The 23,558-nt window shown below is 50.1% G+C and overlaps 1 protein-coding gene across 1 annotated transcript; it reads right to left on the minus strand.

The window, feature by feature from the left end:
- Positions 1-20,198: 20,198 nt before the first annotated feature.
- On the minus strand, positions 20,199-21,679 carry LOC144481612 (lysophosphatidic acid receptor 6-like). The gene has a single exon (XM_078200749.1). It carries the CDS (start codon positions 21,677-21,679, stop codon positions 20,540-20,542), a length of 1,140 nt encoding a protein of 379 aa, XP_078056875.1. The 3' UTR covers positions 20,199-20,539.
- Positions 21,680-23,558: the final 1,879 nt, after the last annotated feature.

Here is a 23,558-nt window from a genome sequence, read left to right on the forward strand (position 1 = left end):
CACAGGATCAGGAGTGAACTAACGAGATGGATTCAGAGCTGGTTTGGCCATAAGACCATAAGACCATAAGACATAGGAGCGGAAGTAAGGCCATTCGGCCCATCGAGTCCACTCCACCATTCAATCATGGTTGATTTCAACTCCATTTACCCGCTCTCTCCCCATAGCCCTTAATTCCTCGAGAAATCAAGAATTTATCAATTTCTGTCTTGAAGACGCTTAACGTCTCGGCCTCCACAGCCCTCTGTGGCAATGAATTCCACAGACCCACCACCCTCTGGCTGAAGAAATTTCTCCTCATCTCTGTTCTAAAGTGACTCCCTTTTATTCTAAGGCTGTGCCCCCGCGTCCTAGTCTCCCCTGCTAATGGAAACAACTTCCCTACGTCCATCCTATCTAAGCCGTTCATTATCTTGTAAGTTTCTATTAGATCTCCCCTCAACCTCCTAAACTCCAATGAATATAATCCCACGATCCTCAGACGTTCATCGTATGTCAGGCCTACCATTCCTGGGATCATCCGTGTGAATCTCCGCTGGACCCGCTCCAGTGCCAGTATGTCCTTCCTGAGGTGTGGGGCCCAAAATTGCTCACAGTACTCCAAATGGGGCCTAACCAGTGCTTTATAAAGCCTCAGAAGTACATCCCTGCTTTTGTATTTCAAGCCTCTTGAGATAAATGACAACATTACATTTGCTTTCTTAATTACAGACTCAACCTGCAAGTTTACCTTTAGAGAATCCTGGACTAGGACTCCCAAGTCCCTTTGCACTTTAGCATTATGAATTTTGTCACCGTTTAGAAAATAGTCCATGCCTCTATTCTTTTTTCCAAAGTGTACGACCTCGCACTTGCCCACGTTGAATTTCATCAGCCACTTCTTGGACCACTCTCCGAAACTGTCTAAATCTTTCTGCAGCCTCCCCACCTCCTCAATACTACCTGCCCCTCCACCTATCTTTGTATCATCGGCAAACTTGGCCAGAATGCCCCCAGTCCCGTCATCTAGATCGTTAATATATAAAGAGAACAGCTGTGGCCCCAACACTGAACCCTGCGGGACACCACTTGTCACCGGTTGCCATTCTGAGAAAGAACCTTTTATCCCAACTCTCTGCCTTCTGTCTGACAGCCAATCGTCAATCCATGTTAGTACCTTGCCTCGAATACCATGGGCTCTTATTTTACTCAGCAGTCTCCCGTGAGGCACCTTGTCAAAGGCCTTTTGGAAGTCAAGATAGATAACATCCATTGGCTCTCCTTGGTCTAACCTATTTGTTATCTCTTCAAAGAACTCTAACAGGTTTGTCAGGCACCAGATGACATAGATGGCCATAGATGACATAGGGTAGCGGTGGAAGGGTGTTTTTCTGAATGGAGGTCTGTAACTATTGGTGTTCGACAGGGATCAGTGCTGGGACCTCTGCTGTTTATAACATATATAAATGACTTGGAAGTAAACGTAGCTGGTTTGATTAGCAAGTTTGTGGATGATACTAAGATTGGAGGAGTTGCGGATAGTGATGAAGATTGTCAGAGATTGTAGCAGGATATAGATAGACTGGAAAATTGGGTGGAGAAATGGCAGATGGGATTTAATCCAGACAAATGCAAGGTGAGACATACTGGTAGATCCAATTCAGATGGGAGCCAAAAAATACATCAGGAGCTCAGACACACAGAGAGATGTGGGAGTACAGGTCCTCAGATCCTTACAAGTGGCAGCACAGGTGGAAAAGGTGTTGAAGAAAGCATACGGCAGGCTTGTCTTCATCGGATGGGGCATTGAGTATAAAAGTTGGCAAATTATTTTACAGTTGTATAAAATGTTGGTTTGGCCACATTTGGAATACTGCGTCCAGTTCTGGTCGCCACACTACCAGAAGGATGTGAAGGCTTTGGAGAGAGTGCAGAGAAGGTTTACCAGGATGTTGCCTGGTATGGAGGGTCTTAGCTATGAGGAGAGATTGAATAAACTGGGATTGTTCTCCCTGGAAAGACGGAGGCGGCCTAATAGAAGTTTATGAATTTTTTTTAATAGAACCCCTACAGTACAGAAAGAGGCCATTCGGCCCATCGAGTCTGCACCAACAACAATCCCACCCAAGCCCTATCCCCATATAGAACATAGAACATAGAAAGCCACAGCACAAACAGGCCCGTCGGCCCACAAGTTGCACTGATCATATCCCTACCTCTAGGCCTATCTATAGCCCTCAATCCCATTAAATCCCATGTACTCATCCAGAAGTCTCTTAAAAGACCCCAGCGAGTTTGCCTCCACCACCACCGACGTCAGCCGATTCCACTCACCCACCACCCTCTGAGTGAAAAACTTACCCCTGACATCTCCTCTGTACCTACCCCCCAGCACCTTAAACCTGTGTCCTCTCGTAGCAACCATTTCAACCCTTGGAAATAGCCTCTGAGAGTCTACCCTATCCAGACCTCTCAACATCTTGTAAACCTCTATCAGGTCACCTCTCATCCTTCGTCTCTCCAGGGAGAAGAGACCAAGCTCCCTCAACCTATCCTCATAAGGCATGCCCCCCAATCCAGGCAACATCCTTGTAAATCTCCTCTGCACCCTTTCAATGGCTTCAACATCTTTCCTGTAATGAGGTGACCAGAACTGCGCGCAGTACTCCAAGTGGGGTCTAACCAGGGTCCTATAAAGCTGAAGCATTATCTCCCGACTCCTAAACTCAATCCCTCGATTAATGAAGGCTAGTACGCCGTACGCCTTCTTGACCGCATCCTCCACCTGCGAGGCCAATTTAAGAGTCCTATGGACCCGGACCCCAAGGTCCTTCTGATCCTCTACACTGCTAAGAATGGTACCCTTCATATTATACTGCTGCTTCATCCCATTGGATCTGCCAAAATGGATCACTACACACTTATCCGGGTTGAAGTCCATCTGCCACTTCTCCGCCCAGTCTTGCATTCTATCTATGTCTCGCTGCAACTTCTGACATCCCTCCAAACTATCCACAACACCACCTACCTTGGTGTCGTCAGCAAACTTACCAACCCATCCCTCCACTTCCTCATCCAGGTCATTTATGAAAATGACAAACAGCAAGGGTCCCAGAACAGATCCCTGGGGCACTCCACTGGTCACTGACCTACATATTTACCTGCTAATCCCTCTAACCCACATATTTACCTGCTAATCCCTCTAACCCACATATTTACCCGCTAATCTGCGCATCCTGGGACACTAAGGGCAATTTAGCTTGGCCAATCAAGCTAACCCGCACATCTTTGGACTGTGGGAGGAAACCGGAGCACCCGGAGGAAACCCACGCAGACACAGGGAGAATGTGCAAACTCCGCACAGACAGTGACCCGAGCCGGGAATCGATCCCAGGTCCCTGGAGCTGTGAAGCAGCAGTGCTAACCACTGTGCTACCATGCCGCCGTGAGGGGTATAGATAGGGTGAACAATTGGAAGCTTTTTCCGAGGGGAGAAATGATAATTACAGGGGGCACAAGTTCAAGGTAAAGATGGGAAGGTTCAGTGGAGATGTGTGGGGGAAGTTTTTTACACAGAGGGTGGTGGGGGTCTGGAATGCACTGCCAAGTGAGGTGGTTGAGGCAGTTACGTTGGCCACATTTAAGACTCATCTTGATAGGCATATGAACAAGCGGGGATAGAGGGATATAAGCGGTTGGTTAGATAGGACAACGTGATCGGCTTGGAGAGTGAAAGGGCCTCTTCCTGTGCTGCACTGTTCTTTGTTCTTTGCTCTTTTCTGCAATTGTTTAGGACGTTGGTGAGGTCACCCCTGGATGTATTGTTGAAGTTTTGGCCTCCTTATCTGAGGAAGAATGTCCTTGCTGTAGAGGGAATACAGCGAAGGTTTACCAGACTGATTCCTGGGATGGCAGGTCTGTCATATGTGGAGTGACTAAATCGGTTCGGATTATATTCACTGGAGTTTAGAAGAGTGAGAAGGGATCGCATAGAAACTTACAAAATTATCACAGGGTTAGACAGGGTAGATTCAGAAAGAATGTCCCCGATGGTGGGGGGAGTCCAGAACTAGGGATCCCAGTTTGAGGATAAGAAGTAAACCTTTTAGAACTGAGGTGAGGAGAAATTTCTTGACCCAGAGGGTGAAGAATGTGTGGAATTCACTCCCACAGAAGGTGGTTGAGGCCAAAACATTGTGTGATTTCAGGAAGAAATTAGGTATAGCTCTTGGGGCTAAAGGGACCAAGGGATGTTGGGGGGAAGGGATATTGAATTCGATGATCAGCCATGATCAAAATGAATGGCGGAGCAGGCTCAAAGGGCCGAATGGCCTCCTCCTGCTTCTAGTTTCTATGTTTCTATATATTAAGTTGATCTTTATCTGCACCCTAGCTACGAGTGTAACATTACATTCTCCTTTCCTTCTCTATGAACGGTATGCTTTGTAGGTATAGCACGCAAGAAACAATACTTTTCACTGTATACCAATATTTGTGGCAATAATAAAACAATTCAGAAAAGCTAGGGTAGAGAGAAAGATCAACTTAAGATAAGATAGATCAAATCAGAAGTCTGATGGCAGCAGGGAAGAAGCTGTTCTTGAATCGGCTGGTACGTGACCTCAGACTTTTGTATCTTTCTCCCGATGGAAGAAGGTGGTAGAGAGAATGTCCGGGGTGCGTTGGGGCCCTCGATATTGCCGGCTGCTTTTCCCGAGGCAGCAGGAAGTGGACGGAGTCTGATGGCAGCAGGGAAGAAGCTGCTCTTGAGTCGGTGAAAGAAATGCAGCTTGCACTGTCTCTCTCCAGAGAGTTCTCCAATTAACATTCTGTTCAGCAAAGGCTCATTGTTCCAAGAGGAAACCACTTATTCTGGAGGGTGTTGCCAGCCGGCCAGTAGAGGGCGGTACTCACCGCGCCTCAGGTCAGAGGCCATGGTTTGTGATGGATCTGACAAGGTCGCGGTTTGGTAATTTGATGATTCTGGACCACAAACCCCATCAATAAGAATATCAAAGGCTAGATTCAGACAGCCTTCAGGCAGGACCAGGTACAGCCTTCTCCGCCCCTCCGTCCTGTCAGACAGGGACAGCGGGAGTCCATTTACATTCTCCCCGTGTCTGCGTGGGTTTCCTCCGGGTGCTCCGGTTTCCTCCCACAGTCTGAAAGACTGGTGCTGGTTAGGGTGCATCGGCCGCGCTAAATTCTCCCTCAGTGTGACCCGAACGGGCGAATAGGGGATTTTCATAGTAACTTCACTGCAGTGTTAATGTAATGTACTGTGACACTAAGAAATAAACCCTCTGCACATTCACACACACTCACTCACACACACTCCCTCACACATTCCCTCACACACACTCCCTCACACACACACCCTCACACACACTCCCTCACACACACTCCCTCACACACACTCCCTCACACACACTCACTCACACACACTCCCTCACACACACTCCCTCACACACACTCCCTCACACACACTCCCTCACACACACACACACCCTCCACATACACACCCTCACACACACACTCCCTCACACACACACCCTCACACACACCCTCACACACACACCCTCACACACACACCCTCACACACACTCCCTCACACACACTCCCTCACACACCCACACCCTCACACACACTCCCTCACACACACTCCCTCACACACACTCCCTCACACACACTCCCTCACACACACACTCCCTCACACACACTCCCTCACACACCCACACCCTCACACACACTCCCTCACAAACCCACACCCTCACACACACTCCCTCACACACACTCCCTCACACACCCACACCCTCACACACACTCCCTCCACACACACCCTCACACACACTCCCTCACACAAACTCCCTCACACACACTCCCTCACACACCAACACCCTCACACACACTCCCTCACACACACTCCCTCACACACACACACCCTCCACATACACACCCTCACACACACACTCCCTCACACACACACTCCCTCACACACACACCCTCACACACACACCCTCACACACACACACCCTCACACACACACCCTCACACACACTCCCTCACACACACTCCCTCACACACACACTCCCTCACACACACTCCCTCACACACACTCCCTCACACACACTCCCTCACACACCCACACCCTCACACACACTCCCTCACAAACCCACACCCTCACACACACTCCCTCACACACACTCCCTCACACACACTCCCTCACACACACCCTCACACACACTCCCTCACACAAACTCCCTCACACACACTCCCTCACACACCCACACCCTCACACACACTCCCTCACACACACTCCCTCACACACACTCCCTCACACACCCACACCCTCACACACACTCCCTCACAAACCCACACCCTCACACACACTCCCTCACACACCCACACCCTCACACACACTCCCTCCACACACACCCTCACACACACTCCCTCCACACACACACACACCCTCCACATACACTCCCTCACACACACACCCTCACACACACACCCTCCACACACACTCCCTCACACACACACCCTCACACACACAGACCCTCACACACACTCCCTCACACACACACACCCTCCACACACACTCCCTCACACACACTCCCTCACACACCCACACCCTCACACACACACACCCTCACACACACACACCCTCCACACACACTCCCTCACACACACACCCTCACACACACTCCCTCACACACACTCCCTCACACACCCACACCCTCACACACACTCCCTCACACACCCACACCCTCACACACACTCCCTCACACACACTCCCTCACACACACACACCCTCCACATACACACCCTCACACACACACACCCTCCACACACACTCCCTCACACACACACCCTCCACACACACTCCCTCACACACTCACCCTCACACACACACCCTCACACACACACCCTCACACACACACCCTCACACACTCACCCTCACACACCCACACCCTCACACACACTCCCTCACACACACTCCCTCTCACACACACACCCTCCACACACACTCCCTCACACACTCACCCTCACACACACACCCTCACACACACACCCTCACACACTCACCCTCACACACACACCCTCACACACTCACACTCACACACTCACCCTCACACACACACCCTCACACACACACCCTCACACACACCCCCTCACACACACCCTCACACACACACCCTCACACACACACCCTCACACACTCACCCTCACACTCCCTCCACACACACACCCTCACACACTCACCCTCACACACACACACCCTCACACACACACACACACACACACACTTCCTCCACACACACCCTCCACACACACATACACACTCCCTCCACGCAAACACCCTCACGCAAACACCCTCACACACACACCCTCCACACACACACACCCACACCCTCACACACAAACACCCTCACACACAAACACCCTCCACACACACACCCTCACACACACACCCTCACACACACTCCCTCCACACACATACACCCACACCCTCACACACACGCCCTCACACACAAACACCCTCCACACACACACCCTCACACACACACATACACACACCCTCACACACACACACCCTCACACACAAACATCCTCACACACACACACACATACACACTCACATACACACTCACACACAGACACACACACACACACCCTCACACACACACATACACACACCCTCACACATACACATACACACGCACAAACACACACACACTCCCTCCACGCAAACACCCTCACACACACACACCCTCACACACACACCCTCACACACAAACACCCTCACACACAAACACCCTCACACACATACACACACACACACACACACCCTCACACACACACACCCTCACACACACATACACACACCCTCACACACACACATACACACACACCCTCACACACACATACACAGACCCTCACACACACACATACACACACACCCTCACACACACATACACACACCCTCACACATACACATACACACGCACAAACACACACACACTCCCTCCACGCAAACACCCTCACACAAACACACCCTCACACACACACACCCTCACACACACACCCTCACACACAAACACCCTCACACACATACACACACACACACACCCTCACACACACACACCCTCACACACACATACACACACCCTCACACACACACATACACACACACCCTCACACACACATACACAGACCCTCACACACACACATACACACACACCCTCACACACACATACACACACCCTCACACACACACATACACACACACCCTCACACACACATACACACACCCTCACACACACACTCACAAACACACACACACATGTTGGAGTAAAAATTGGAATGTGACCTTAAAGAGTTAATACGCGCAGAAACTAACTGCACACAGCTGTTGGAGTAAAATGAAGACGTTTGGAGACTAATGCGTACGTGACTGCAGGACTAACTGTGCCCAGCACTCATCTTGTGGTTAACAAGTGTATAAAAAACTGCTGGAACGGACAAAAGACCAGAATTTGAGGTCTATGTGGTCAAGCTTAGCTTCAGGAAAGGGCAACCAAAACAATGAGTCATGGACTTTTGTTAACGGTTACATAGAACATAGAACATAGAAAGCCACAGCACAAACAGGCCCTTCGGCCCACAAGTTGCGCTGATCATATCCCCACCTCTAGGCCTATCTATAGCCCTCAATCCCATTAAATCCCATGTACTCATCCAGAAGTCTCTTAAAAGACCCCAACGAGTTTGCCTCCACCACCACCGACGTCAGCCGATTCCACTCACCCACCACCCTCTGAGTGAAAAACTTACCCCTGACATCTCCTCTGTACCTACCCCCCAGCACCTTAAACCTGTGTCCTCTCGTAGCAACCATTTCAGCCCTTGGAAATAGCCTCTGAGAGTCTACCCTATCCAGACCTCTCAACATCTTGTAAACCTCTATCAGGTCACCTCTCATCCTTCGTCTCTCCAGGGAGAAGAGACCAAGCTCCCTCAACCTATCCTCATAAGGCATGCCCCCCAATCCAGGCAACATCCTTGTAAATCTCCTCTGCACCCTTTCAATGGCTTCAACATCTTTCCTGTAATGAGGTGACCAGAACTGCGCGCAGTACTCCAAGTGGGGTCTAACCAGGGTCCTATAAAGCTGCAGCATTATCTCCCGACTCCTAAACTCAATCCCTCGATTAATGAAGGCTAGTACGCCGTACGCCTTCTTGACCGCATCCTCCACCTGTGAGGCCGATTTAAGAGTCCTATGGACCCGGACCCCAAGGTCCTTCTGATCCTCTACACTGCTAAGAATGGTACCCTTCATATTATACTGCTGCTTCATCCCATTGGATCTGCCAAAATGGATCACTACACACTTATCCGGGTTGAAGTCCATCTGCCACTTCTCCGCCCAGCCTTGCATTCTATCTATGTCTCGCTGCAACTTCTGACATCCCTCCAAACTATCCACAACACCACCTACCTTGGTGTCGTCAGCAAACTTACCAACCCATCCCTCCACTTCCTCATCCAGGTCATTTATGAAAATGACAAACAGCAAGGGTCCCAGAACAGATCCCTGGGGCACTCCACTGGTCACTGACCTCCAAGCAGAGAAAGACCCCTCCACAGCCACTCTCTGCGTTCTGCAGGTTGTTTTTGAAGGAATGTGTTTGGAAGCTAATTGTAGCTAATTGTTGCTAGGGAGCCCAGTTGGTTAATATATGTAACCACCCAAAGCTGACGCAACGACTGCCGGTTTCTGTATGATTAAATGCATAAAAAAAGGCTCGCCGCCACGCCAAATCGGGAAGGTGACTGCGAGCACTGGGGAGTGCCCAGCGCTTCTCCCAAAGCTTTGTTCAATAAACTGCATGTTAAATCTTTAACTCTGACTCTGAGTGGTGGTTTTCCCACAACACAAACACACACACACACTCACACAACACAAACACACACACACACTCACACACACACAAACACACACACACACAAACACACACAAACTCAAACACACACAAACACACAAAACACACACAAACACACACACAAACAAACACACACAAACACACACACACAAACACACAAACAAACACACAAACAAACACAAAAACCCTTTCCAAGGCCAGCACATCCTTCCTTAGATATGGAGCCCAAAACTGCTCACAATACTCCAAATGGGGTCTGATCAGATGCAGCCTCAGAAGTACATCTCTGCTGTTGTGTTTTCGCCCCCTCGACATGAATGCTAACGTTGCATTTGCCTTCCTAACTCCCGACTGAACCTGCATGTTAACCTGAAGAGAATCTTGAACAAGGACTCCCAAGTCCCTTTGTGTTTCTGATTTCCTCAGCATTTCCCCATTTAGAAAATAGTCTATGCCTCCATTCCTCCTTCCAAAGTGTATAACCTCACACTTTTCCACATTGTATTCCATCTGCCACTTCTTTGTCCAGTCTCCGAACTTGTCCACGTCCTTCTGCAGCCCCCCTGCTTCCTCAATACTACCTGTCCCTCTACATATCTTTGTATCATCTGCAAACTTAGCAACAGTGCCTTCAGTTCCTTCCTCCAAATCGTTAATGTATATTGTGAAAAGTTGTGGTTCCAGCACCGACCCCTGAGGTACACCACTAGTCACCGACTGCCATCCTGAAAAAGACCCCTTTGTCCCCACTCTCTGCCTTCTGCCAGTCAGCCAATCCTCTATCCATGCCAGGATCTTACCCGTAACACCATGGGCTCTTAACTTATTTAACAGTCTCCTGTGCGGCACCTTGCCAAAGGTCTTTTGGAAATCTAAATAAATCATGTCCACTGGCTCTCCTTTATCTAATTTCCTTGTTACCTCCTCAAAGAGCTCTACCAGATTTGTCAGACGTGACCTCCCCTTGACGAAGCCGTGCTGACCCAGTCCTATTTTATCATGCACTTCCAAGTACTCCGCCATCTCCTCTTTAATAATGGACTCTAAAATCTTGCCAGTGACCAAAGTCAGGCTAACCGGCCTATAATTTCCCGTCTGCCGCCTCCCTCCCTTCTTAAACAGCGGTGTTACATTCGCTACTTTCCAGTCCTCTGGGACCCTCCCAGTGATTCCTGAAAGATCACCACCAATGCCTCTACAATTTCCTCAACTATCTCTTTTAAAAACCTGGGGTGCATTCCATCCGGTCCAGGTGATTTATCCATCTTCAGATCTTTCAGTTTCCCCAGAACCTTTTCCTTAGTGATGACCACTGCACTCACCTGTGCCCCCTGATTCTCCTGGAGCACTGGCATCCCACTGGTGACTTCCATCGTGAAGACTGATGCAAAGTAACTATTCAGTTCCTCTGTCATTGCTTTGTTTCCTATTATTACATCTCCAGCCTCATTTTCCAGTGGTCCAATGGCTATTTTTGCCTCTTTCTTACCTTCTTTATATTGAAAAACTCTTCCTACCTTCTTTTATAATACTAGCTAGCCTACACTCATATTTCATCTTCTCCTCCCTTATTGCTTTTTTAGTTGTCCTCTGCTTGCTTTTAAAGGCTTCCCAATTCTCTGGCTTCCCACTAATCCTCACCACTTTGTATGCTTTTTCTTTTGCTTTTATGCTGTCCTTGACTTCCCTCGTCAGCCGTGGATGCCTCGTCCTCCCCTTAGCATGTTTCCTTCTCCTTGGGATCAATTTGTGTTGTGCTTCCCGGATAACCCCCAGAAACTCCTGCCATTGCTGTTCCACTGACTTCCCTGCTCGGCTCCCTTTCCAATCAACTCTGGCCAGCTCCCCACTCATGTATTTGTAGTTACCTTTATTTAATTGTAATAGCATTACATCTGATTCCAGCTTCTCCCTCTCAAACTGCAGCGTAAACTCAAATTGTGGTCACTGCTCTCTAAGAGTTCCTTCACCTTAAGTTCTCAAATCAAGTCTGTGTTTGTGTGTGTGTGTGTGTGTGTGTGAATGAGTGTGCGAGTGTGTGTCTGTATGTGTGTGTGTCTGTGTGTGTGAGAGTGTGAGTCTGTCTGTGTGTGTGTCAGATACACACACACATGCTCACACACTCGCACAAACGCACACACACACACTCACACACACACAGACATGCTCACACACACATACAGACACACACTCACACAAACACGCTCACACACACACACACAGAGACACACACACAAACTCACACTTACATACACACACACACAGAGACACACACACACAAACTCACACACACATACACACAGAGAGACACACACACACACAGTCTCACACTCACACACACACACGCTCACAGACACACACACACACAGTCTCACACTCACACACACACAGACACTCACAAACACACACACACTCCCAGTTCTCGCTGTGATACCTGGCCAGTTGAGTCCACCTGAAGCATTTGTTTAACTTTGACATAATGTTGTGAATAACTCTGACTTTATTCGGTAGGAGCACACATTAATAGATTAGAGCTTTTAAACAGCCAGTTTACAGAACAGTTGAGAACTATTTTACCCATTATCCTTTGTTTAGTGGCTGTGATATTATTTCACACATTCTCACTTGCTGCCCGTTGGAAACTCTTGATGTTGAGTTCCACTCATGTTTCCGTCCACTCGCTGTCCAACCAGGAACCATTGGATTTCTCCTTCCTCCATTTCTGTCAGCCGGCCAGGATAGAGATCAGTTGGGGTGACATGTTCCAAAGCGGCTTGCGGTGGCATTGCAGAAACAGGCTGACGAAGGTGAAGACATGCATTGTGCAAACGTAATTGCTGACATCACCATGTGATGGATGGTTGTTCTCTCTGGCCTGCGATACCTCCTCGAACAGGCGACACAACAATGAGGAAAGAAAGTTCCACTCCCAACTCCTGAATGTGCTCAGACTCAGTCAGAAGCAGTACGGACACGATGAACCAAGCGGCCTCCTTCTGCGCTCCCCCCACCCCCCAAACAATTCTTTTTATTCATTTGTGGGACATGGGCGAGCGCGATATAACACACGAGAGGCGTGATGTACTCGGGAAATAAAGGCTTTTATTGCCAACAATAACAGAGCTACCATATACAGTACACGATCCCAGACTAAAGGGTCACCAGGCAGAGCAGTGACCTTTATACCTCTCCCAGGAGGCGGAGCCGACTGGGGTGTACCATAATAACTATATTAACAGGTAGAACAGCCCAACCCTAACCCCAACAGTAACATATATACAGACTCATAGTACTGGCCAGACCCTGGCTCAGCACTACCTGGTGGGAACCAACAATGGTTCACCACATTCACCCCTCCTTTGAAAACAAAGGCCGGCGGGGTACAAAACACAGAATAATTGTTCGTTTGTCTATAAGTTCAAACGGTCCGGGGGACCGCACCGTCGCTGTGACCTCCTCAACACCGGCGATGACACCGGTTCAGGGAATCGCGGTGACGTTCTCCCCAAGGCGGTGTCCAGCGACTCCTCCAGTGCCTCACGGGCTGGTAGACCCCGAGGTGGTGACAATCCGCTGAACTCGGGCACGCCTTGAAGTGGCGACCATCTCCTGGACTCAGGCAAGCTGTACACGGGAGTAAGAGGGTTAAGTGGTGGTCCCGATACTGCCCGCGCCGTGTCAGGAGGGGAAAAAATGGTTGGGGGGTCCCTAACTGGGGGTGTGGGAGCGACAGGGGTTTCCAAGCCCCCTGCTGGCGCCAGGTCTCGAATCGAGACCGTGTCCTCTCGCCCGTCAGGGTATGCCACATAGGCATACTGAGGGTTGGCGTGGAGGAGATGGACCTGTTCAACCAGAGGGTCGGACTTGCAGGTCCTCACATGTCGCCGCAGGAGGACAGGTCCTGAGTACGTCAACCAAGACAGTAATGAGGTCCCAGAGGAAGACTTCCTAGGGAATGAAAACATTCTCTCATGGGGAGTAGCGTTGGTTGCCGTACACAGGAGTGAGCGTATGGAGTGGAGCGCATCAGGGAGTACCCCTTGCCAACGGGAGACTGGAAGACCTTTAGACTTCAACGCCAGTAAGACAGCCTTCCAGACTGTAGCATTCTCTCGTTTGACCTGTCCGTTACCCCTAGGGTTGTAGCTCGTGGTTCTACGAGAGGCAATCCCATATGAGAGCAGGTATTGCCTCAAGTCATCGCTCATGAACGACGAGCCCCAATCGCTGTGGATGTAACAGGGGTAACCGAACAGGGTGAAAAGATCACGAAATGCCTTGATAACCGTGGCAGCGGTCATATCAGAACAGGGAATGACAAAAGGGAATCGTGAGTACTCATCAACCACATTGAGGAAGTACACATTCCGATCTGTCGAGGGAAGGGGGCCCTTAAAGTCCACACTCAGTCTTTCGAAGGGACGAGTGGCCTTAACGAGTTGTGCCCTGTCAGGTCGGTAAAAGTGCGGTTTGCATTCCGCGCATACCCGGCAGCTTCTGGTTATGGACCTGACATCCTCCACCGAGTAGGGTAGATTCCGGGCTTTTATGAAGTGGTAGAGCCGAGTGACCCCCGGATGGCAGAGGTCATTGTGGAGAGCCTGCAATCGATTCTCCTGCATACTAGCGCATGTTCCACGCGACAGGGCATCCGAGGGCTCGTTGAGCTTCCCTGGACGATGCATATCATAATTGTAGGTGGAGAATTCGATTCTCCACCTCAAGATCTTATCATTCTTGATCTTACCCCGTAACGTGTTGTTGAACATGAACGCCACGGACCACTGATCCGTGAGCAGAGTGAACCGTTTGCCCGCCAAGTAATGGCGCCAATGCCGAACGGCCTCCACAATGGCCTGGGCCTCCTTTTCCACCGCCGAATGTCGAATTTCAGGGCCTTGGAGGGTGCGAGAGAAAAAGGCGACGGGCCTGCCCGCCTGGTTAAGTGTGGTGGCCAGGGCGAAATCAGATGCATCGCTCTCCACCTGGAAGGGGATGGACTTGTCGATAGCGTGCATCGTGGCTTTCACGATGTCGGCTTTTATTCTTGCAAAGGCTAAGCGAGCCTCTGTTGTTAGGGGAAAGGAGGTAGACTTGATGAGCGGACGGGCTTTGTCCGCGTAATTGGGAACCCACTGTGCATAGTACGAGAAGAAGCCTAAGCATCTTCTCAGTGCTTTGACGCTAATGGGCAGGGGAAGTTCGAGGAGAGGACGCATACGGTCTGGATCAGGGCCAAGGACCCCGTTTTCCACCACGTATCCGAGGATAGCTAGGCGGCGCATGCGAAATACACACTTCTCCCTGTTGTAGGTCAGATTCAGGCGAGATGCAGTGCGTAAGAATCTAAAAAGGTTGGCATCGTGGTCCTGCTGGTCATGGCCACAGATGGTGACATTATCCAGGTACGGGAAGGTAGCCCGCAGCCCGTTCTGGTCCACCATTCGGTCCATAGCACGCTGGAAGACCGAGACCCCATTCGTGACACCAAAAGGAACCCTTAAAAAATGGTACAGGCGCCCATCCGCCTCAAAGGCCGTGTATTTTCGGTCCTCTGGGCGAATGGGGAGTTGGTGGTAAGCAGATTTTAAGTCGATGGTGGAGAACACCCGGTACTGCGCAATCTGGTTGACCATGTCAGATATGCGCGGGAGGGGATACGCATCCAGCTGCGTGTATCTGTTAATGGTCTGACTATAGTCTATGACCATCCGGGGTTTGTTCCCATTCTTAACCATCATGACTTGCGCTCTCCAGGGACTAGCGCTAGGTTGGATGATCCCTCCCTTGAGGAGCCGCTGAACTTCAGATCGAATGAAGATCCGATCCTCAGCGCTGTAACGCCTGCTCTTTGTTGCGATGGGCTTGCAGCCTGGCACGAGATTCTGGAATAGGGAGGGTGTGGTAATCCTAAGCGTTGAGAGGCTACATGTGGAGCGCGTTGGGCAATTTAGAGGCTGCGGGTCTCCCACTGAAAGCGGAGGGAGTGGCCCACCGTACTGCAGCGTTACACTCTTCACGTGGACCATAAAATCTAGTCCTAGGAGTATTGGCGCGCAAAGATGCGGTAACACAAGGAGCTTGAAGTTCTCGTAGACTGTGTCCTGCACCGTCAGATTGACCACGCAACTCCCTAGCACGGTGACAGACCGGGACCTTGAAGCCATCGAAATTGTCTGCTTGACAGTCCGAATCTGGAGACCACACCGCTTCACGGTGTCTGGATGAATGAAGCTCTCCGTGCTCCCGCTGTCAAACAGACAATAAATCGGGCGTTTGTTTACCTGTATGTCCATCATGGACTTGTCGAGTCTGTGAGGCTTGGCCTGGTCCAGGATGATTGACGCCACCGTTGGTTCATGGGTGCAACTGCAGGCAGCTGAGATGGTTGATGACGACCCTTGCTGGTCATTCGTGGTCGGTGCCGACCAAAATGGCTGCCCCCATTGGTCGCACGTGGACGATGGCGCCAAAACCTGCGGCCCCTGCAGGTCGCACGTGTCTTGCAACTCCGTCGTTCGGAATGGCGACGTCCTGGAATCGCACGTGGCAGAAGACCTTGAAGATGCAGAAGACAAGGAGGCCGGCTCCGGGGAGTCACACGCCGCACTGCTGGTCTTGGATGAAAGTTTGGACCGGCATACCTTGGAATAGTGCCCCTTCTTGCCTCAGGCGGAGCACAACACCGCATTAGCTGGACATCGCTGCCGAGGGTGTTTCACCCCCCCACAGAAGTAACACCGCGGGCCACCTGGAGCTGCCGCCGTCGTCAGGCCCGAGGGTGGGAACGCAATCGCGCAGTTTTTCGGTCCCGCTGAATGAAGTGGGGTCAGTGACTGCCCCTGCCACGCTGTCTCCACGTGGTCGTCGGGGTACATCGCCAGACTTTTGGAGGCCGATTCTAGAGTGTCAGCTAACTCTATGGATTTAGTGAGGTCGAGGTTACCTTGCTCCAACAGCCGAAGGCGGATGTACGATGAGCCGATTCCCGCCACGAACGCATCTCGAGCTAGGTCGTTCATGTACTGGGCTGCCGACACTGCCTTGCAGTTGCAGGCTCTGGCTAGCTGCTGAAGCTCGCACGCGTACTGTTCCGTCGTTTCGCCGGGCTGCCGCCGTCGAGTGGCTAGAAGATATCGAGCATGGATCTCATTCGGCGGTTTGTTGTATCGCTTCTTGAGAAGCTCAAGGGCCCCTTTGTAGTCGGTGGCTGCACGGATCGCTAGGTATACAGCGTCGCTTACCCTCGCGTGGAGGACCCGGAGTCTGTCGGCGTCGTTGTTGACCGCTGTGGAGGCGTCGAGGTAATCCTGGAAACGCTTCAACCAGTGGTCAAAAGTGTTCGATGCGCCTGCCGCACGTGGCTCCAATGTAAGCCGTTCGGGTTTAAGCATTTGCTCCATGTTTTCTTTGTCGTTCACAAAAAAAAAGAATTTATTTGTTGGCAATAAAATTGATGCACGATAAATCACACGAGAGGCGTGATGTACTCGAGAAATAAAGGCTTTTATTGCCAACAATAACAGAGCTACCATATACAGTATACGATCCCAGACTAAAGGGTCACCAGGCAGAGCAGTGACCTTTATACCTCTCCCAGGAGGCGGAGCCGACTAGTGTGTACCATAACAACTATATTAACAGGTAGAACAGCCCAACCCTAACCCCAACAGTAACATATCTACAGACTCATAGTACTGGCCAGACCATGGCTCAGCACTACCTGGTGGGAACCAACAATGGTTCACCACAATGGGCATCGCTGGCTGGGCCAGCATTTATTGCCCATCTCTAGTTGCCTTTGGTGGGCAGTTGAGAGTCAACCACATTGCTGTGGCTCTGGAGTCACATGTAGGCCCGATCAGGTGAGGACGGCAGATTTTCTTCCCTAAAGGACATTAGTGAACTAGATGGGTTTTTCTGACACTCACAATGGTTTCATGGTTATCAACAGATTCTTAATTCCAGATTTTTTTAAATTGAATTTAAATTCCACCATCTGCCGTGGCAGGATTCGAACCCTGGTCTTTAGAACATTAACTGAATTTCTGGATTAATAGTCCAGCGATAAAACCACGAGGCCATCGTCTCCCCACGATGTGATTCAGACTGATTTGGCAACATCCACTTGTGCTCGTGAGGTCATGGTTTGTTTACATGTCATGTTTAATCTCTCTGACACGTCCAATGATTAACTGAAGAAGAATTTATTTTCTGAAGCAGTGGTTCTTGTCGAAACTTTATCTTGTGAAACTCTTTCGAGTCCCGTTCTACTTGTATGTCCAAGGATCTCATTTCTGGTTACACTCTGGTGAAACGTGTGTGTGTGTGTGCGTGTGCCTGTGTGTGTGTGTGTGTGTGTGTGTGTGTGACTGTGTGTGTGTGTGAGACTGTGTGTGTGACTGTGTGTGTGTGTGACTGTGTGTGTGACTGTGTGTGTGTGTGACTGTGCGTGTGTGTGTGAGACTGTGTGTGTGTGTGTGCCTGTGTGTGTGTGTGTGTGTGTGTGACTGTGTGTGTGCGTGTGTGTGTGTCTGTGACTGTGTGTGTGCGTGTGCCTGTGCGTGTGTGTGTGTGTGTGTGTGTGTGTGTGACTGTGTGTGTGTGTGTGAGACTGTGTGTGTGTGTGAGACTGTGTGTGTGTGTGAGACTGTGTGTGTGACTGTGTGTGTGTGTGACTGTGCGTGTGTGTGTGAGACTGTGTGTGTGTGTGAGACTGTGTGTGTGTGTGAGACTGTGTGTGTGACTGTGTGTGTGTGTGACTGTGCGTGTATGTGTGACTGTGTGACTGTGTGTGTGTGTGAGACTGTGTGTGTGACTGTGTGTGTGTGTGTGTGTGTGTGTGTGTGTGTGACTGTGCGTGTGTGTGTGACTGTGTGTGTGTGTGTGTGACTGTGTGACTGTGTGTGTGTATGTGTGTGACTGTGTGACTGTGTGTGTGTGTGTGACTGTGTGACTGTGTGTGTGCGTGTGTGACTGTGCGTGTGTGTGTGACTGTGTGTGTGTGTGACTGTGCGTGTGTGTGACTGTGCGTGTGTGTGTGACTGTGTGTGTGTGTGACTGTGTGTGTGTGTGACTGTGCGTGTGTGTGTGACTGTGTGTGTGTGTGACTGTGCGTGTGTGTGTGACTGTGTGTGTGTGTGTGTGTGTGTGACTGTGTGTGTGTGTGTGAGACTGTGTGTGTGACTGTGTGTGTGTCTGTGACTGTGTGTGTGTGTGTGTGTGTGTGTGTGTGAGTGTCTGTTACGTGCACATGTGTTGTATCAGTGTGTATTTATGTGTATGTTTTTCTGTACATGTTTGGGCAGCTGCATGTGTGTGATGTCAGGGGCGGCCTGATGGTACAGTGTTTAGCACTGCTGCCTCACAGCACCAGGGACCTGGCTTCGATACCCAGCTTGGACCACTGTCTGTGTGGAATCTGTACGCTCTCCTTATGTCTGTGTGGGTTTCCTCCGGGTGCTCCGGTTTCCTCCCACATCTGAAAGATGTGCTGGTTAGGGTGCATTGGCCGTGCTAAATTCTCCCTCAGTGTACCCGAACAGGCACCGGAGTGTGACGACGAGGGGATTTTCACAGTAACTTCATAGCAGTGTTAATGTATGCATACTTGTGGCTAATAAATAGATAACTAAGCTTTTATTTATGTGTGAATGTCTTATGTCTTTGTGTGTCTGTGTGTGTTCACGTGTTTGTGTGTGTGTTTATGCATGTGTTTTGTGTGTGTGTGTTTGTGCGTCTGTGTCTGTCTTATGTGTGCGTGCATTCTGTGTGTGAGCGTTTATGTGTGTTTGCATGTGTGTTTTATTTTTATGTACACGTGCTGTCGAGTGGTTAAATGAAAATGTGTTTGTCCGTTTGTGGTGTGGGGTAAAGTTTATATTTATGTATGCGTTTGAGACTTCATGCATGTGCCTCAGCGTGTGTGTGTTGGGGAATGTTTGTGTGCCTGCATGTGTGGGAGACTATCTGCGTGTCTGACTACGTGTGTACGTATGTGTAAGGTAAGTTTGGTTTGTGTATGTGTGTGTGTGTGTCTGCATCTCTGAATGTCGGTGTTGGAGTGTGTGTGCAGATAGGTGTACACATGTATAGCAGGTGAGAGTGTGTACACGTCTGTATATAACAGTAGCGATGTAATTACACCCTCACACCACTCGTGCGGCACGGTAGCACAGTGGTTAGCACTGCTGCCTCACAGCTCCAGGGACCCGGGTTCGATTCCTGGCTCGGGTCATTGTGGAGTCTGCACGTCCTCCCCGTGTCGGGTTTTCTCCGGGTGCTCCGGTTTCCTCCCACAGTCTGAAAGACGTGCTGGTTCGGGCGCATTGGCCGTGCTAAATTCTCCCTCAGTGTTACCCGAACAGGCGCCGGAGTGTGGCGACTAGGGGATTTTCACAGTATCTTCATTGCAGTGTTAATGTAAGCCTACTTGTGACAAATAAATAAATGTTAAATTTGGAGGTACTGCGTCACAAGCTGTCACTCTCTGTCCTGCCGTAACTGCTGCACGCCCCCGATCACACCCGCACCGCAGGCTCTCCCATTGTTAACTGTTCTGTCACATTGAAAAAGACCAAGACATTGGCCAGAAACAGATTAACGTGGGGATTTCAATGACCAATCGGTCCCGCTGCTGATCGACCAGTCCTCCCTCCAAACCTGCCCTTGCTTCGAAAGGTGATGTTGAACGCAGGCCTCCCTCTGCAGCACAGCCTCCTCCAATGGAAGGTGTCACTGGCGAAGGAATAGATGACGGGGTCCAGGCAGCTGTTGAGACTGGCCAGGGCCATGGTGACACGTCTGGCCGAGTAGGTGAACTGGATGAGGCTGCAGCTGGACAGCACCTTGATCCGCCGGAGGGTGTGGATGAGCTGGATGAGATGGTAAGGGACAAAGCAAATGATGAAGACCAGGAGGACCAGAAGCACCATGCGGAGGGCTTTCCTCTTCACCCTGTGCACCGTGTCTTTGCCGGCTGCATGTTCCAGCAGCTTCCGGGCGATGAGGGGGTAGCAGACGATGATAATCACCAACGGGATGAAGAAGCCAATGACCGCGGCGGCGATGCTGATCCCAGAGATGCGTCGGTTCCAGGAATTGGAAGAGAAGTTCTCCAGACAGGCCGTCTTGCCATTGGGGAACTTGCTGGTCAGCGGCTGCCCAATGGTCAGGTACAGAAGGCTGGAGGCCAGGAGAAGCCAGAGGAGGCAGCAGATGAGTAGGCCATAGCAGGGCCGGCGCAGATGCAGTGACCTGATGGGATAGACCACCGCGACGTAGCGATCCAGGCAGATGCAGGTGAGGAACAGAGTGCTGCCGTACATGTTGGCGAAGAAGAGGGAACCAGTCACCTTGCACGCCAGCTCCCCGAAGGCCCAGTCGTTGCCCATGGCGTGATAGGCCACTTTGAATGGAAGCAGGGCGGCAAAGATGAGGTCGATGGTGGCCAAGTTGGCCATGAACACGTCTGAGGGAGAGAACGCACTCTTCTTCCTGAAGATGTACCACAGGACGCAGCAGTTGGACACGGTGCCAAAGGCGAACACCACGCTATAGACCACAGGAAACATGATGTACTGGAAGTTGGCACTGTACTGGCATTCCTGTGTGCTGTTGGCATCTGTGAAATTGGCACTGCCCACAGTGTCGACACTGATTGGAATTGATGTGAACGAACTCCACCCGGAATGCCAGTCCCTCTCTGTCAGGGTGAAGTCAGCTTCAGGGGTCAGTGCTGTCGGGTGGGCCATGCTCAATAGAATCTGAAATTGGAACAATATCGTAACAAGAGTTAGAGTGTACGGGTTTGGAGTTGAATTTATTTTTAATTTTATTAATGTCACAAGTAGGTTTACATTAATTCTGCAATGGGTGGCACGGTGGTTAGCACTGCTGCCTCACAGCGCCAGGGACCCGGGTTCATAGAACATAGAACAGTACAGCACAGAACAGACCCTTCGGCCCTCGATGTTGTGCCGAGCTTTATCTGAGACCAAGATCAAGCCATCCCACTCCCTATCATCCTGGTGTGCTCCATGTGCCTATCCAATAACCGCTTGAAAGTTCCTAAAGTGTCCAACTCCAACATCACAGCAGGCAGTCCATTCCACACCCCAACCACTCTCTGAGTAAAGAACCTACGTCGGACATCCCTCCTATACCTCCCACCATGAACCTTATAGTTATGCCCCCAAGTAATAGCTACATTCACATGAGGAAATAGTCTCTGAACGTTCACTCTATCTATCCCCCTTATCATCTTATAAACCTCTATTAAGTCGCCTCTCATCCTCATCTGCTCTAAAGAGAAAAGCCCGAGCTCCCTCAACCTTTCCTCATAAGACCTACCCTCCAAACCAGGCAGCATCCTGGTAAATCTCCTCTGCACTCTTTCCAGTGCTTCCACATCCTTCTTATAGTGAGGTGACCAGAATTGCACACAATATTCCAAATGTGGTCTCACCAAGGTCCTGTACAGTTGCAGCATAACCCCCATGGCTCTTAAACTCCAACCCCCTGTTAATAAACGCTAACACACTATAGGCCTTCTTCACGGCTCTATCCACTTGAGTGGCAACCTTTAGAGATCTGTGGATATGAACCCCAAGATCTCTCTGTTCCTCCACAGTCTTCAGAACCCTACCTTTGACCCTGTAATCCACATTCAAATTAGGCCTTCCAAAATGAATCACCTCACATTTATCAGGGTTAAACTCCATTTGCCATCTTTTTGGCCCAGCTTTGCATCCTATCTCTATCTCTTTGCAGCCTACAACAGCCCTCCAGCTCATCCACTACTCCACCAATCTTGGTGTCATCAGCAAATTTACTGACCCACCCTTCAACCCCCTCCTCCAAGTCATTGATAAAAATCACAAATAGCAGAGGACCAAGCACTGATCCCTGTGGTTCACCGCTGGTAACTGGTCTCCAGTCTGAAAATTTTCCATCCACCACCACCCTCTGTCTTCTATGAGGTAGCCAGTTACTTATCCAATCGGCCAAAGTTCAAGCAAAATCACAAATGGAAGGGTAGAGTGTGGTGGAAATAATTTTTTGAGGTGTGTCTATTTCAATGCCAGGAGTATTGTGGGGAAGGCAGATGAGCTGAAGGCGTGGATAGACACACGGAAATATGACATTATAGCCATTAGTGAAACTTGGCTACAGGAGGGGCAGAACTGGCAGCTCAATGTTCCAGGGTTCCAATGTTTCAGGCGGGATAGAGGCAGAGGGATAAAAGGTGGGGGGGTGGCATTGTTGGTCAGGGAAAATGTTACAGCGGTACTCACCTATGGGTGGAGCTGAGAAACAGGAAAGGTATGACCACATTAATGGGCTTGTATTATAGACCACCCAATAGTCAGCGAGAATTGGAGAAGCAAATCAGCGGAGAGATAGCTGACAACTGCAAGAAACACAAAGTTGTGATAGTAGGGGATTTTAATTTTCCACATATAGATTGGGACTCGCATACTGTTAAAGGTTTAGACGGGGTAGAGTTTGTAAAATGTGTTCAGGAGAATTTTCTACATCAGTATATAGAGGTGCCAACTTGAGAGGATGCGATATTGGATCTCCTATTGGGAAATGAGTTAGGGCAGGTGATGGATGTGAGTGTGAGGGAAC

The sequence above is a fragment of the Mustelus asterias genome, chromosome 31 (assembly GCF_964213995.1).
Source record: "Mustelus asterias chromosome 31, sMusAst1.hap1.1, whole genome shotgun sequence".
Taxonomy (NCBI): Eukaryota; Metazoa; Chordata; class Chondrichthyes; order Carcharhiniformes; family Triakidae; genus Mustelus; species Mustelus asterias.

Bases quoted from the DNA above. Each gene is read 5' to 3' on its own strand.
- LOC144481612 (XM_078200749.1), bottom strand. From the start codon at position 21,679: ATGGCCCACCCGACAGCACTGACCCCTGAAGCTGACTTCACCCTGACA.